The 16,496-nt window shown below is 39.0% G+C and overlaps 1 protein-coding gene and 1 long non-coding RNA gene across 3 annotated transcripts; one reads left to right on the top strand and one right to left on the bottom strand.

Moving 5' to 3' along the window:
- Positions 1 to 403: 403 nt before the first annotated feature.
- On the bottom strand, positions 404 to 1,297 carry LOC121405124. Its single transcript, XR_005968383.1, has 6 exons — positions 1,252 to 1,297; positions 1,154 to 1,183; positions 1,057 to 1,092; positions 799 to 987; positions 580 to 736; positions 404 to 522 (listed from the first exon to the last, which is right to left on the bottom strand). It is a non-coding gene; the product is annotated as an uncharacterized LOC121405124 (long non-coding RNA).
- Positions 1,298 to 11,359: 10,062 nt separating this feature from the next.
- On the top strand, positions 11,360 to 12,266 carry LOC111081228. 2 transcript variants are annotated; one of them, XM_022377232.2, is made up of 3 exons: positions 11,360 to 11,578; positions 11,634 to 11,979; positions 12,068 to 12,266. In XM_022377232.2, exons 1-3 carry the CDS (start codon positions 11,398 to 11,400, stop codon positions 12,069 to 12,071), a joined length of 531 nt encoding a protein of 176 aa, XP_022232924.1. In that variant the 5' UTR covers positions 11,360 to 11,397; the 3' UTR covers positions 12,072 to 12,266. The 2 variants fall into 2 exon arrangements, with proteins under 2 accessions (XP_022232924.1, XP_022232923.1); XM_022377231.2 differs by having other exon boundaries at positions 12,065 to 12,266.
- The last annotated feature ends 4,230 nt before the right edge of the window (positions 12,267 to 16,496 follow it).

Genomic DNA, 16,496 nt, shown 5'->3' with positions numbered 1-16,496 from the left:
AATCGTCTGCTTCGCACAAGTACGCACACATACGCACTTGCTGGTTCCCTGCAGTACGGGTAAGCGATGTGTAAGCAACCACACATCGATGGCAACGTCATGCAGCTCGATGACATAAGCGATGACCTGCCATACGATGGGCTGTTTACTTTAACACGGGGATGTCCTAGGAGCATAATCGATGACATAGTAAGCGAGAATTAGCCGAAAGTAAGGCCTCAATTAGCGATGAATTTCCCTTAGAAAGTAAGGCCTTTATAAACGATGACTTTTCCTAATAAAGTAAGGCCTTAATAAGCGATGAATTTCCCTTAAAAATTAAGACCCTAATAAGTGATACATTTCATTTTTTGTTAATGAATTTTTTTTATTTATATTAAATTTTGGTATCATCTGGCTGGCCCTGAGCCCTTAATTTCTTCGCCCTAGATAATTTTTGAAATGCTCCATTTTTTATGTTGTGAATCGCTTTCCTTATTGTATTCTCAGCGGGCTCATTGGGAATTTTCAACTGCACCGCCACTGAAATTATATGAAGCAATTAATATATTTTTATGTTTTGTTAAAACTTGGACTTACTTTCCAGGGCTCTATAAAAATTTTTCAAATTTTTCAGGGAACTCTTTCCTGATGTCCCGTCCAAATTGTACTCCATCAAGAGCTCCTCGTCGAGCACATTTTTTAAACATTTTGCCAACGATTGGCCGGTCCCCAAAATATTTTTCAGTTTCGTTGTCTAAAATAGAAAAAAAATTACAAAACAAAACTGAAATCGGAGGATATTAATTTTGCACTTACATATAGGTCAATGTGCTTCTCATTTATGGCGCCGTTTATTTCCTCTAACTCTTCCCTTGATTTGATTGGGAAGTGGCTTTTCGATCTTTTCTCACTTGAACCTTCAACAGGGCCAACGCCTCCGCCAAAGATTCCGCCAACACATCAAATTTTCCTTGCAAAATGTTGATTTTTTTGTGCAGTTCACTTCTGAAATTTAAACATTAAAAGACATTAGAATACATGAAAATATACGAAAAAAAAATTATTATAACTTACTTTTAATCGCCGCAATAATCTGTTGTTCTGATATCTCTGTAACCAAAATGTTTATTTTAGCAACAATACAAAAAATAATCAAAAAGCATATACTTACGCGATTCAGGCTGTTCCTTTGGTTCAGGTTCTAGAAATAACAATGCAAATTAGGTCAATACTTATTTAATATATCAAACACACGAATTGTATACTTACGCTCTGAAGCAAACACAAAGCGCTTGATGTTGCTAGATTGTTCGTTGTCCATACTAAAAAAAATATGTTAAATGAATTTAATGCAATACAATTATTTTTGTTTGTTTGTTTTGGAAACAAGCCGGTGAATCTTCCAAAGATATCTATAGCGCCGGCACTATAGATATGCCCGATTCGCAAATAAATCACGCCTTCGGACTAAACACCAACTTTTGATTCTTTTAATACAAAAAGACATAAAATTTAAAATAAGTAACAATAGCAAAAACCTAATCAAAAATGGAACTAAAACTATTTCCCCCTGATATGGCATGGCAACGGCTTTCCGTTCAAAATATTCAGGTCGAATTTAATGGCATACTAAAAAAACATCTGATGTCTTTAAGTCTTCTACCTATAATAAAAATTGTTCCTAATTCCTCTTCAAATGACTCGATTTCAATAGGAATATCTCCTCTTAAAAAGCAAAAGTTGTCTGGCTTACTACTTTTAAGGATACAGTTCTCAATCTTGAGAACCTTGCCTACTAACAATATTTGTTCTCTTCCGGGAGCCACGTACCTATCTTCGACTGTTTTTCTGAAAATTTGCTCTAGGATATGTTTTGGCTTACGGACAAAATTTTTCAGAGTTTGCAAATGGTTTTCAAAAGCGTAAGACGATCCTGAAATCGGATTTCCGATCTGCTTAACAGTTTCCCTTACGTGAAGTAATCCGTGAACATTGTAGGACACACTGTTTTTTCCAAAAATAATAGTTATAATTTTCAAGAAAAAGATTCAACATTTGTTGAGCGTTTTCTATATTATTTTCGCGTTGCTTTTCCGAGCAGAGAAGTCTATATGCGCAGTGCAGCAATAAAAATACGTAATACTGCTCTTCATGGATTGTATCCTTAAGAGCTACAATGCCAGTGTACAAAAAAAATTGACTAGACTCAGTGCTTTTCCAGTTTGGAAGCTCTAACAATGTTCTCGGCTTCCGTGCAAACTCCCTACGTATGTGACTACGCATTGACGTTAATATCTCGGAAATCGTACATTTGATTTCCTTCGATATTTTTCTTTCTACTTTATTATAATTTATTCTGTTCAAAAACTTTCGCATTACACCCAGTTCTACCAGGTGCATGCAATCAAGGGGAACTTGGGTTATCATACGAACGCCAGTTTTTCAAAAGCGGACTGAACCATAAAATAATCATTTGTATGCTGACTTGGGTACTTTCTGTTTGAAAAAGTTTCACCTGTTATTAACTCTGCACAACGAGTGCTGTAAGTTAATGTAGCATGTAAATGCTACCTGTAAGCATTTAGTACAGCCGTGTCTGGATGTATGTCCAGGTGTGCCTGTAACAAATGCTCTTGCAGGAGCATCGCAAACAACCGCTCGAATTTCCAAGATGACCGTTTTATTTTGAATGGTGAGGCCATTGGCCTTTAAGTCGGACAACTCGCTTGAAAATTTTGACAAAAATTCTACGGAATTGAAAGGCTTATTGTGACCCGAAAAAATACCTATCGGGTAGGTTATATATTGCTTATATTATTTACTCTAATTAAAATGGGCCACAATTGCGATCGAGAGCTTTTAAACAAGGGAAGACCGTCAACATTGACGTCAATGCTTAGTATATCGGGAAGATTCTGAACCACCGAAAATTTATTTAATTGCTTGGATATACCGATATGCATATAGGAGCCGCCACCTATATGCTCTATATCAGGCTTTTCCTTGCAATTTAATCTATACAATTTTCTAATGTTCAAATTCTCCTCATTTAAAATCTTTATCAAATCGAAAACACAACTACGCGTGGGTTTGTGCTTTACAAACCACTTCTTAAGTTTTGAATTTAAATCTTCTTGTGCCAATTCTACTTCCATGCCCTCCTGCACTACTTCAACATTTTCCTGCACTACTTCAACATCTTCCTGCATTACAGAATCTGCGCAGTCTATTTGAATATCAGATTCCCTTTCTACTCCTTGGCGATCGACAAGTTCAAATTTTCTGGCCAATTCTTCCCTTTCTTTCTTAACTAGTCTGCGCAAATGTCTATCACCAATCATATTGCTATCGTTAATTATTTTAAAATGTTTTGATATTTTAAATTGAATTTTTGTATTAATTTTAATTTAAAAAAAAATCTTTTTTCAAAATAAAAAATAAAAATAAAAGTAAAACGAGAAGGAACGCAATTAATTCGTTCCCACTCTGTCAGCATATACATTTTTGAGCATATGATTTTTTAGAATTTTAAAGTAAAAAAAAAAATGTTTACATATTTTTGCTACATCTTTTATCTACATCTACATATATTATGTATATTTTACATCTAACATGTAGATTATACATGTACCATTTAGATTCTACATCTCCTCCGCTAGGGGTTGCTCGCGCACTGAACGCGGCAGAGTGTGCGAGCGAGAAGGAAAATGAGTTGCGTTGTCGTTGGCAGGAGGGGGCAGGGGAAGCAACTGAAAATTAATTTCTTCATTCTGGCTATAATTATGATCCGATCTAATTCAGATTCGGCAATCTGGTAGATATGGTCATTCTCTACGATAATGCGTATCTTTAAAAATGTGCCTGCCACAGATTTTCGTCCTTTGTGTGGGCGGAAGGGGGCGGGGCGAAATTTTGAAATACACTTGTAGCAGTGCGATAACACATGAGTCTGGAAACCAAATTTGGTTTCTCTAGCTCTTATAGTCTCTGAGATCCAGGCGCTCATCAAGACGGACGGACGGACAGACGGACAGACAGACAGACGGACAGACAGACATGGCTATATCGACTCGGCTATTGATGCTGATCAAGAATATATATACTTTATGGGGTCGGAAACGTTTCCTTCTCTGCGTTACACACATCCACTTTTACCCCAAAAAAAAAAAACCCCCAAACTTTTTTTTGAGTACGGGTAAAAAAAGGAAAAGTAAAAAAAGTAAAAGTAAAAACAGAAAAAAAAATAAATAAGTAAGTATAATGTAGCTTTAAAATATAATATATAAAATATAATATAATATATGTGGGATGCGGTAGTGATAGGGTACTGCCAAGGAACACCAGAAGCGGGAACACCATTAATCCTCTGTCTCTACGCTAAAATATCGATAGGAGATGCGGACTCAGTTGCAACGTGAGAAAAAGAGTGGCAACGTACCGCCCTTTTCAGTCGCTGCCGCAATCTCGTAGAAGACACAACCCTTTTGTTAAAAACTAAGTCGAACGGAATAAACTATATACCTTTAAATAAACCGCTATAGTTCTTAAAATCAAACTAAGGACTCTGCAAATTTGGGGGCTCAACCAGGATTATAGCCTACCATTCGACAAAGATTGAGCTTAATTTTCGGAAAAGAACGTGAAATTCAAAGACAATTCGCAAAGAAAAGGCTGGAGAGGTCGGAAAGTCGTCATAAGCAAATTGGTGGGAGTGCGACAGAGACAACAGCAGTGTGACAGCGAGGCACCAAGAATTTCATCAGAGAGACGCGCAATTGCAAGCAACGAGGCAAGGTAAAGCGCACAGGCAGCGAGGAGCGGCGACTCACCCATACACAAGGTGCTGGTAAAGAGCGGAATAGTCAAAAGCAGCGGATCGTGCAGAGAGTCTGGAAGCAGGGCAGGAGATCAAAAGGACACGTGCTGGAGAACTTGGACAAGCTCCCAGATTTTGGATCTGGTTGCGTCATCGGAGCGTGTGTGCAAGAACGTGTAGGCTCAGGGCTGGTGCACGGATTTTTGCAACAGACGAAGACGACCAGAAGGTTCCAGTTGAGTTTGGAAGTCTTCAAAGTGTGTGTGACGCTACCGAGAGCGGCGTACACAAGACAGAGCGGGAAGGCAGCTAACATCGTCGAGACAGAGCGGGACGGCAGCTAACATCGTCGAGACAGAGCGGGACGGCAGCTAACATCGTCGAGAGAGAGCGGGACGGCAGCTAACATCGTCGAGACAGAGCGGGACGGCAGCTAACATCGTCGAGACAGAGCGGGACGGCAGCTAACATCGTCGGGACGGAAAGACAAGCCAGACTGGTGACGGAGTGTTGCCAGAAAGTTTCGTATTGTATGCAAGGGGCTTCAAGGGTTAACATTGTTATCGATTGCCAAAAAAAAAAAATAAGCATCGTGATAGTGGACAGGGCTGTTATTATATTTACATTTTGTGGGGAAAAACTAGATTTAAACAATCATTTGACATTGTATTTCACTAAATTTCCTACAGGTTAAATTTGTATAATGGAGAGAAGCGAGATCTTGGCATTGCGAGTTGAAGAGTTGCGTCAGAAGTTGTCGGAGGTGCAATTGAGTACGACTGGATTAAAAGTGGAGTTGCAACACACACTATGAAGGAAATGTCGATGGTGAGTCAGAGACGGAGGATGGTGGTGAAGACAATATATCGGTGACATCCGCGGCAACTGCTATTAATGAGCAAAACAGAGCAGGGTGGCATCAAGGACTAGGAGTTGAGAGGCAGGGTAGATCGTGGTTCACTCTTAAAGATGTCGAGGGCAGTGTAACTCAGTTTTCCGGATCGAAGTCTCCAGATATGGATCAATGGATAGGAGAGTTGGAAGATTGTGCTGCTACAGTTGAGTGGAACAAGCTACAGGTATTCGTGTATGCAAAACAGTTGCTGTGTGGAGCAGCGAAGATGTTTGTGCGTAGCCAGAGAAACATAAAAGATTGGGAAAGTTTGAAAACTGCTTTGTTGGAAGAGTTTGGAGTCAAGCTGTCCTCAGCAGAAGTTCATCGCAGGTTAGGAAAACGTCAGCAGCATAAGGGTGAATCTTTGCATGAATTCCTGTATGCTCTAATGGAAATAGCCAAGCCCATTCAGTTGGAAGAAGAAAGTTTGATCGAGTATTTCATAGAGGGTATTCCAGATACAAGCTCAAACAAAGTCATTTTGTACCAGGCTAGAAACTTCAAAGATCTAAAGTTTCAAATTGAGGCATATCAAAAATCTCGTGGTTCTTCTAAGCAGCCTATCAAGTATGGTGGGCAGAGCAGTAAGGTTGGGAACGAGATGTCAAAGGAAGTGGTACCTGGATCAGTTAGGAAGTGTTTCAGGTGTGGAGACTCGTCACACATGAAGAGAGATTGTCCTGTGAGAGAGAAGTGCTTTAAATGTGATCAGCCAGGACACCGAGCAGCCCAGTGTAATGCTCAAGTACAAGTTAAGACAGGCAGAGAAACGAACGTAGTTCAGGACAAAAAAGTCGCTTCAAAACCGCTGTGCCCCATTCTTCGAGTCTTGAGCTGAAACAGGATTTGAGAACGGTTTGGGACTTGTGGATACAGGAGCTGAGTTGGTTTGTGCGTAGGAGGGTTTTTGAAACTAGGGTAGGCATTGGCAGCTGATGGACGCCAGAAAGTTTTGACAGGGTCGGTGAGGTCAGGTGCTGACTTTTGGAAGTTTTGGAGCAAGGTCAATATCGATGGGATTGACAGCTAGTCGAGTTTCATGTTATCTGATGGGGCATGAAGTTCGATGCAATTTTGGGCACAACGATCCTAGAAAACGTCGATATGATGGTTACCAAGAATGGCACTATATTTTCGCCAAGGGTTCGTTGTGTGGGAAAAAGAGCGGAATTAGGAACAGATGATGGTCAGCTAGGGCAGAGTTCTTGTGTGCAGTTGATGAGCGAGTTTGAGAGCCTTTGCATGTTAAGCATGGAAGACTATCAGGTAAAGTCTTTGTTAGAGTTGGATCATTTAAGTCAGAAGGTCGCATCAGAAGTGAAGTTTATGATCGAGAACTATAAGCCGAAGAGAAATCTCAGTTCGCCAGTAGAGATGAAGCTCTTGTTGACTGATGAGTTGCCTGTATTCCAACATCCGCGACGGTTAGCATATTGCGAGCAGAAAATTGTCGATAATCAAGTTCAAGAATGGCTAGAAGAAGGCATTATAAAGCCTAGTACATCCGAGTTTGCTTCGCCAGTGGTTCTTATAGACAAGAAGAACGGGAAAAAGCGTTTGTGTTGCGACTATCGCAAATTAAATGTGAAGATTGTCCGAGATAACTTCCCAACAGCTCATATGGATTGCGTGATGGAGAAACTGCAAGGCGGAGAGGTTTTCACGACCCTAGATTTGACAAATGGTTTCTTTCACGTCCCTGTTTCGCCAGAATCCCAAAAGTATACATCGTTCGTAACTCAGAATCGACAGTATGAGTTTCTGTTTGTACCTTTCGGTATCACGAACTCTCCGGCAGTGTTTACGATGTTTATCATGGCAGTCATGCGTGATTTAATCAGTCATGACGTGATCATTGCAAGTAAGAGTATCGAAGAGGGCGTGCTGAAATTGAAAAGAGTTTTAGAAGTAGCAGAGAGAAATGGCTTACGTATAAATTGGAGTAAGTGTCAGGTATTGAAGAGGAAGGTAAATTTCTTAGGATATGTCGTTGAAAAGGGAACTATCAAACCAGGTGATGAGAAAACTAAAGCAGTTGCTAATTTTCCGATTCCACGCGACAAGAAGGGAATACAAAGATTTTTAGGATTGACGTCATACTTTCGTAGGTTTGTTGAAGGATACGCTGTAATTGCCAAGCCGCTGTCTGACTTATTGCGCAAAGAGGCGAAGTATGAATTTCAGGAGAAACATTTAGCAGCATTCGAGGAGTTAAAGGGAGCGTTGATTAGTGGACCAGTTCTGAAGCTTTATGATCATTCGCTCGAAACGGAGATTCATACGGATGCTTCGAAATTCGGATTCGGGGCAGTGATGCTTCAGCGAGATTCAGGTGATAATTTGTGGCATCCAGTTTTCTACATGAGTCGTAAAACCAAGCCGTGCGAGGAGAAGTATCATTCTTATGAACTCGAGGTGCTTGCGGTTATTGGAGCTTTGGTAAAGTGGCGAGTGTATGTCCTAGGGAAAAAGTTCAAGATAGTTACGGACTGTAACGCTTTTACCATGACCATGAAGAAGAAGGAGATTCCGCTCCGAGTGTCGAGATGGGCAATGTATCTCCAAGATTTCGACTATGAGATAGAGCATAGGTCCGGTTCTAAAATGAGACACGTAGATGCCTTGAGCAGGGTGTCGTGTAATGTTGTAACTGATAGTTTGCTACATCGTTTGAGGGAGGCACAGCTGTTAGATGAATGGACGAAGGTGGTCAAAAGTGTTGTCGAGTCCAAAGGGTATGAAGATTTCTACATATTGAACCAAGTTCTGTTTAAAGATCCCAATAAGGAGTTGTTAGTTGTACCTTCGCTCATGGAAAATGAAATCATTAGGATCAATCACCAGCAAGGTCACTTTTCTTGTAAAAAGACTCAGGATTTGATCGAGAAGTCATATTATATTCCCAAGCTCAAGGAGAAAGTAGCGCGAGTAGTTGATAGTTGTGTAGAGTGCATTATGGTAAATGCAAAGGCAGGTAGGCAAGAAGGGTTCCTCACACCGATAGACAAGGGGGATAAGCCGCTGGTTACCTACCATGTTGATCATGTTGGCCCGATGGAGTTAACCAAAAAACGATATAATCACCTTTTCGTGATTGTAGATGGCTTTTCTAAGTATGTGTGGTTGTATCCTACTCGGAGCACAGGGGTCGAAGAAGTTATTAGTTGTTTGGAGCGTCAGGCTGTTTGCTTTGGAAACCCGTACAGGATCGTTTCAGATCGCGGAGCTGCGTTCACTTCGCATCTGTTTAAGGAGTATTGCGATAGGGAGAAGATTCAACATTTGCTAATTGCAACAGGCGTACCTAGGGGAAATGGACAAGTCGAGCGTATCCATAAAATAGTTGTCCCAATGCTATCTAAAGTAAGTCATGAAAGTCCAGGATGCTGGTATAAGCATGTAGGTAAGATACAACAGATCATAAATAATACCGAGCCGAGGAGTACCAAAGTGTCGCCATTTAAACTGCTAACTGGCTTAGATATGCGTGTTTCAGGTGATGTGCAGCTCAGGGAATTGATGCAGGACTGTCTGATTTCAGAATTAGATGATGAGCGTGATAACTTGAGAAAGGAAGCAAGAGAGAATATTCAGAATATGCAAGCTGAGAACAAGCAAGCTTTCGATGCCAAAAGAAAGGTAGAAAAGAAGTATAAGATCAATGAGCTGGTAGCCATTAAGCGCACCCAGTATGGGACTGGCTTAAAATTGAAGGGAAAATACCTAGGGCCATATAAAATAGTCAAAGTTAATAACCATGGCCGATACGAAGTTGAAAGGGTCGTAGAAGGAGAAGGGCCGTTCAAAACATCGACAGTTGCTGAATACATGAAAGAATTCGGGACGAATCCGGCGTCAGGAGGGCCGAATGTGGGATGCGGTAGTGATAGGGTATTGCCAAGGAACACCAGAAGCGGGAACACCATTAATCCTCTGTCTCTACGCTAAAATATCGATAGGAGATGCGGACTCAGTTGCAACGTGAGAAAAAGAGTGGCAACGTACCGCCCTTTTCAGTCGCTGCCGCAATCTCGTAGAAGACACAACCCTTTTGTTAAAAACTAAGTCGAACGGAATAAACTATATACCTTTAAATAAACCGCTATAGTTCTTAAAATCAAACTAAGGACTCTGCATATATATATATATATAAAAATGTAATATATAATATAATAATAATAGTAATAATAATAATAATAGTACTGCCGCACCTGACCACTTTCAAAAATATTTTTGAGACATTTTTAATCTTTAAGCAAATGTAACATGTAATGTTACAGTTCTGCAGTATCTCTTCTTTAATTTGATAGACTTTAAATGGCGGCAGTACTATTTCAATGAACACAGCTGTACATATAACACTACAGTAGAAGACATTTTAATGTTTAATTTTTTTATAAAAAAAAAATTTTTAATGTCCACATTATCCTCTACTGTAAAATGTATTGTGTTAAATTTTAGTAAGCAACTACTAAGCTACTATTTATTTGGGCTCAATTAAATGACGACAAAACACAACACAAAACACAAATAACAAAACCATGCTCACTGTATATCAGCAGCGGGCACTGCACTTACTTCAACAACAAAAACAAAGTACGCGCCATAATATGTTTGTACCCAGCCTCGGATATAATGGTTTTTGTTGTTGGGCTGCTCACAAATTGATGCATGCACATTATACTTATTTATTATTGTTTAGTTCCACTATATTTCAGCGATAGTAAAGAATTAAATAAATAAATATAATTTTTTTTCCTTCACTTGCTTACTTTACTTGTTCTTTGCGCACAATTAACAATGTAATGTGATAGCAAAGCGGACAAAGCGAAGAGAGCTCTGCCGAAATTCTCTTCTACCGCACACGATCGGCCGAACGAATTTCTGTAACGGCACGCGTCGAAACAGAAAAAACAAAGAGAAAAATGAGTTTGGTCTGACCGACGCGTCGATCGCGACTTCGACGTCATATTTTGCTCGTCTGTTGCAGCGGCTGAGAAAAAATCCTGAATGACGCGTAGTTGACATTTGTCATCGCTCACTTCTTGTACTGCAGAATTCTGTGTGTTCTCACACATGCAAGCGGATTCTATTTTTAGATTCGTACGCTCTCAAATTTGTGCGAGCGAGATGGCGCGAATTTCGACGCTTGCCGAAAAATTGTCATGCATATGGCAATCAGTGTTGCCAATTTAGCTATTTTCCCACTAGATCTATTGTGTCTCAATTGTCAAATGCGGTATAAATTGTAAAATAGCGGGGAATTAAGGCTATTTTTAAAGATAAATTGACGTAATTTTAGCTTATTAAAAACCTCTGGGAACTTCATTTATTTTAATGCTTTTACGATGCCACACTTATATACTTTGTAGTATTTTTTCGATTTGAATCGCAAAAAAACATCGATAAGCTTGTGGCTTATAGCCTATACTCAAACGCGCTAAATTTTCCGTCGACCGAAATCAGGGATGATGTTCGTATGAAACCGATAAGAAATCATCCCTGTTTTTCGGTCGACCGAAAATTTCGCAGCAGGCATTTTGCAGACCGGTACTCAGTTCCGAAAAAATGACATTCGATACATACTAGAAAAGCAACCGATGGTATTTTCCCATCTCGATCGGAACATTGAAATATTTCGTTTTCCGTCGTCCAATGAAAAATGACATGACACAAAATCACACACAACACACAGACTTTAAATATGGAGGGAAAGGTATTAAAAAACAAGCGGCTTGCCGAGTTCTCACAGGAGTGCAAAATACTTTTAATAAAGTCGGTAGAGAAAAGGCCAGTGATATGGGACCTGGACAATAAAAAACATTTCGACTCCATAGCAACCAAAAATGCTTGGAATTCTGTGGCTAGAGAAATAAACAAGGACGGTAAATATAATTTAGGTCAGTTATTTATTTATTGATAGTAGCACTTGTTTTCCAGTGACTATTTGCAAATTGGCTTGGAAATCTCTGAAGGACAGCTACCGCTACCATATAAAGTCGGCAAGCAAGAGCAAGAGTGGTAGTGCAGGAGGGTTCCAAATGGAGAACCCAGTGGCGAATGACGGTGTGGAGTTGATGTTTGCTCCACACATGTCATTCTTGCCCGATATTTCTGCACAGAGGCGTACGTTTGCCTTCGACTTCTTGCCCAAGGATGAGAGCAGCTCAGCCGGGCTGGATGACGCTGCAGTATGCGGCACCTCGTATTTGGAGACACAGTGGGACGCGGGCGAGAAGGATTTAGAGAAGAGCTGGATGATCTCAGTAGCTCAACGTATTCTTATGTAAGTAGAATACCTCGACTTAGTTATAAACGTAGTTTTTAATTAATCCCATGTTTGTGATATTTTCGGAAAATTCGTCGATCAGCAGATGAATCCAGCAGTACCAATAAATCCAGTTTTGGAATACTGGGATTCCATGCTCAACTCGTTGCCGTTGGAGGAAAAGGCAGAAGTCGAGGAGGATATAACACAGTATTTAATACGAAAGAAGAGGTCATTAAGAAAATCTGCTTAGCAAATGTAGTAGCTATAAGCTTTAGTAAAATGTATTCTTTAATATGAAATACAAAAATACCCATTCCTAATTTATAATGTTTTGAACGCCAGCAGCTTCATGTTGCCAAGAAACCGACCCGGCAGGGCTGTTGACATAATTTTTTTAAATTATTTCTTATTGCCTTTCTGTAGTCCAGAGGGCGACCGCGGCAACAGGGCCGGAGATCGGCCAATACAGTGTGCGCCTGAATTAATGAATCTTCATTCATCTTCAAACATATGCCGTTTTGGGACCTGTGCGCATTAAGAAGTTGTGCAGCGAACACCAGGCAGCCACAATCTTTTGAGAATTTTCGGGTTGGCTCAGCAGAGTACGTTGCACAGCCATCCATCTAGCGCAAAGAATTCCAAAAGCATTCTCAATGCAACGGCGAGCTCGGCTCAATCTATAATTAAATATACGCTCATCCACAACCAGGTTTCGGGAGCTAAATGGCTTCATAATACGCTTATGCAACGGGAACGCATCATCTCCAACAATAAAATATGGAGTACAACAATGCTTTTCCAAGCGAACAGTGTGAGAAGGCATTCATATCTCCCTCACTTCCATAGGCACCAACATCTATATAGCTGAACCTATACTGTGTGTCGCAGATAGCCATTAGCACAATCGAGTGAGAGCCCTGAATATTAATGGAGGCATTAATATTATATGTTACTCAAATTGAATAAGCGACAAACTTTGTAATTATAACGAGAAGGAACGTGTGAGTGGCTTCTGGGGACGCGACTCTACTTATATATGTACATTTTTGAGCTTATGATTTTTTTGGAACTTTAGAATTAAAAACAAAAATTTTACATTTTTTTTGCTACATCTGTTATCTACATCTACAATGTATATTTTACATATAACAGATAGATTATAGATGTACCAAAGACAATTTAAGTATAAGATACATAACGCCATACGAAATTTTTGCACACGAATTTTGCATGCTGGCTCTAGAGCTTGCTCCAGGCTCTCTTGAAATTTTTTAGAGAGAGAGAGCGCTCTAGAGCGAGCCGCTCTCTTGTATGCATACAGCATACGAAGGCACACGAAGTTGGTTCTTTGCCGATGCGACAGCCGAGCCGAGTCGTCGCGACGACTGTATGTGTGCACATGCATACGTTTTTTACAGCGCTGTCGAAACATACCCTTCACTTTATAATTGTAAGTTAATTTTGCAAGACGCTTACCACCACAATATTAAAAAACAGTTATATTGTATATATCCCTCCAACGATAATTTATTTTAAGATGGTATATTCGATAATAATGATCGGACATACATATATAAAAATAAATAATATATTTAATACATGACTTCACATTGGAATAAGTGCCATTATGGTATTCAGCGTGCGACGTGTGAAAAAGAAGTGTAAGGTAAATAATTTCGTCTCTCAACTCATTAAAAGGTTTTCGTCTCGAAAATCGTCCGCTTCGCACAAGTACGCACACATACGCACTTGCTGTTCTATGTGTACTCACACATGCAAGCGGATTCTATTTTTTTTAGATTCGTACGCTCTCAAATTTATGCGAGCGAGATGGCGCGAATTTCGTCGCTGGCCGAAAAATTTGCTTGCATATGGCAATTGAAATGTATGAGCGTTACGCATCTTATACTTATATTGTCTTTATATACAGTGATGGAAAAAATAATAGAAACGGCATGCGCATTCAAATTTAAACCCAAATATTTCATATTTGGTGCAATTTTTTTACATGAATACCACTGTACTTAGTTTCGGGATAACGGTGCTTTACTTTGGATTCTCTTTTGGGCTTCTTTCGTAAGAATTATAAGTTGTGTATGCATAATTGTGACACGACGACGTTTTGGTCTTGGAAAAAATAATAGAAACGCACCCGAATTTAGTTCTTATCTTGTTTTGGATCGGTTGTAATTGTATTATACAGGTAAAATTTCATAAACTAATGGCAAAAGGAGATTTTAAATAAGTTTTCCTGCGGATCTCGTTTTGTTTGTTGTTGTTTTTCGTTTCAGAATGGGTTGCGGCATATTGAAAGACAGCTTATCCTAACTCTTAGATATGAAGGCAATACAATGTCAGATATAGCAACAATTCTAAAGTGTTCCAAAAAAAAAGTCTTTACGGCGATTCATTACAAAAATAATCGAGAGATACGCGGAAGAAAGCGCGCAACATCGACAGGCGCCTTGTTAGAAAATAAAAAAAAAATCCCTTTCTTTCGTCGAAAGATCTCAAAAAAGATTTGAATGCACCGGTTACTAGTCGAACCATAAGAAATAGGCTGATTGAAGTCGATCTAAAAGGTCATTTAGCTCGAAAGGTACCATACCTTAGCAAAAAAAAATATCGGCAAACGTGTAAATTTCGCGAAGGTGCATTTATTGCGTTCAAATTGGAAAAATGTGTTGTGGTCGGACGAAACCAAGATCAATTTGTTTGGATCTGATGGGAAACCACATGTAAGGCGCCCTAAGAATACTGCCCACGATCCAAAGTACTCTATTAAAACAGTTAAGCATGGTGGTGCTAACATCATGTTGTGGGGATGCTTTTCCCATTCGGTTGTTGGTCCAATACATTGGATAAAGGAAAATATGTGTGCCACCCACTACGTGGACATACTCGACAACATAATGTTACCTTATGCTGAAGAGGAAATGCCGATAAAATGGGAGTTCCAGCAGGATAATGACCCGAAGCATTCTTCTAAGCTGGCTAAGAAATGGTTCATGGATAACAAAGTTCCCTTGATGGAATGGCCTTCGCAGTCACCAGACCTAAATCCCAAAGAGCACCTTTGGGGGATATTAAAGAAGAGTATTGGTGGGTATAAGTCTTAAAAATAGGGAAGATTTGTGAAATAAAGCAAAGTCCGAGTGGTACTCCATTGAACCATCAATTTGTGCCAATTTGGTGGATTCCATGGGACGTCGATGCACCGAAGTCATTAAAAATCTCGGTGGCACAACTAAATATTAAAGTTAGGAACTAAACTAATAGCCTTTGAAGCTACAAATCTGTTTTCCATAGATTTAAGTCAGGCGTTTCTATTATTTTTTCCGGGCCTTAAAATTGAAAATTATTTTTAAGTTCATTAAGTTTTTTGAAAATATTGTTTTGTTATATTTTGATACATAACTGAATTGATTACACTAGTCAACACGATTTTTCCTCAAGGAACAAAACGAACTTTTTCTTAAAGATTTGGGGCTTAGAAATGGTTTGATATTTTTTTTTTCTATGGCAGAACTTTTTTTGAAGAATTTTTGAAAACTGGTATTTTTTTTTTAGGTTTTTTCAGAGGTAGCGCTTGTTTTTTTCACATAGCTCTAGTATCTTACGTCTGGTTGTAAAGAACTTTGCTATTTTGAAAAGATAATTAAAACAGCTAGTAGTTAAGCCCAAACACTTTGCGATTACAGCTTCCGTCTGGGAAATATAAAGCATTGAAATGCAAAAATGATGATTTTTGTGCGGTATTTTTTACGAAATTTTGACTTTAAAAACTCAGGAAAAGTCGAAAAAAAATTATATCTGTGTCCTATATATTTTTGTGTATAGGTGCATTAATTTGGCGTCGTTCAAGGTATCGCTCATTAAAATCTATGGAGAAACTTTGGAGCTAAAATTCGTTAACTAAACCTAAAATATGGAAAAAATGAACAAAAAATACCTTTTCGATGGTTGGGAACAAAGCAAACGAAAAAGGGTTGCACATTTAAGCGATCCCAATTCCCAATGGGCAGTTGACCGCAACATGAAAAGGTACCCTTTTTTCCAATTTTGGTTTGTTCTTTTGTGTCTCTCCATAGATTTTAATGAGCGATACTGAACGACGCCAATTAATGCACCTATACACAAAAAAATAAGGGACATAGGATATATATTTTTTTTTGTTTTTTCCTGAGTTTTTAAAGTCAAAATTTCGTAAAAATACCGCACAAAAATCATCATTTTTGCATTTCAATGCTTTATATTTCCCAGACGGTAAGCTGAATCACAAAGTGTTTGGCATCAGCTTCTAGCTGTTTCAAATTTCTTTTCAAAATAGCAAAGTTCTTTACAACCCGACGTAAGATACTGGTTATGTGAAAAACGGTACTCTGAAAAAAGCTTTAAAAAAAAACCAGACTTCAAAAATTCTTAAAAAAAGTTCTGCCATAGAAAAAAAAACCATAATTCTTTAAAAAATTTTAAATCCCCATATCTATCAGAAAAAGTTGGTTTGGATCCTTAATAAAAAAAAAGTTCGA

The sequence above is a fragment of the Drosophila obscura genome, unplaced genomic scaffold, assembly GCF_018151105.1.
Source record: "Drosophila obscura isolate BZ-5 IFL unplaced genomic scaffold, ASM1815110v1 contig_75, whole genome shotgun sequence".
Lineage (NCBI taxonomy): Eukaryota > Metazoa > Arthropoda > Insecta > Diptera > Drosophilidae > Drosophila > Drosophila obscura.
Note: the sequence above shows the minus strand (reverse complement) of the source record. Positions and strands in the feature narration are given on the sequence as shown.

Excerpts from the sequence above, each read along its gene's own strand:
- LOC111081228 (XM_022377231.2), top strand. The coding sequence starts at position 11,398 with ATGGAGGGAAAGGTATTAAAAAACAAGCGGCTTGCCGAGTTCTCACAG. Across the intron at positions 11,579-11,633 it reads TAGAGAAATAAACAAGGACG|TGACTATTTGCAAATTGGCT; the intron begins GTAAATATAATT and ends CTTGTTTTCCAG.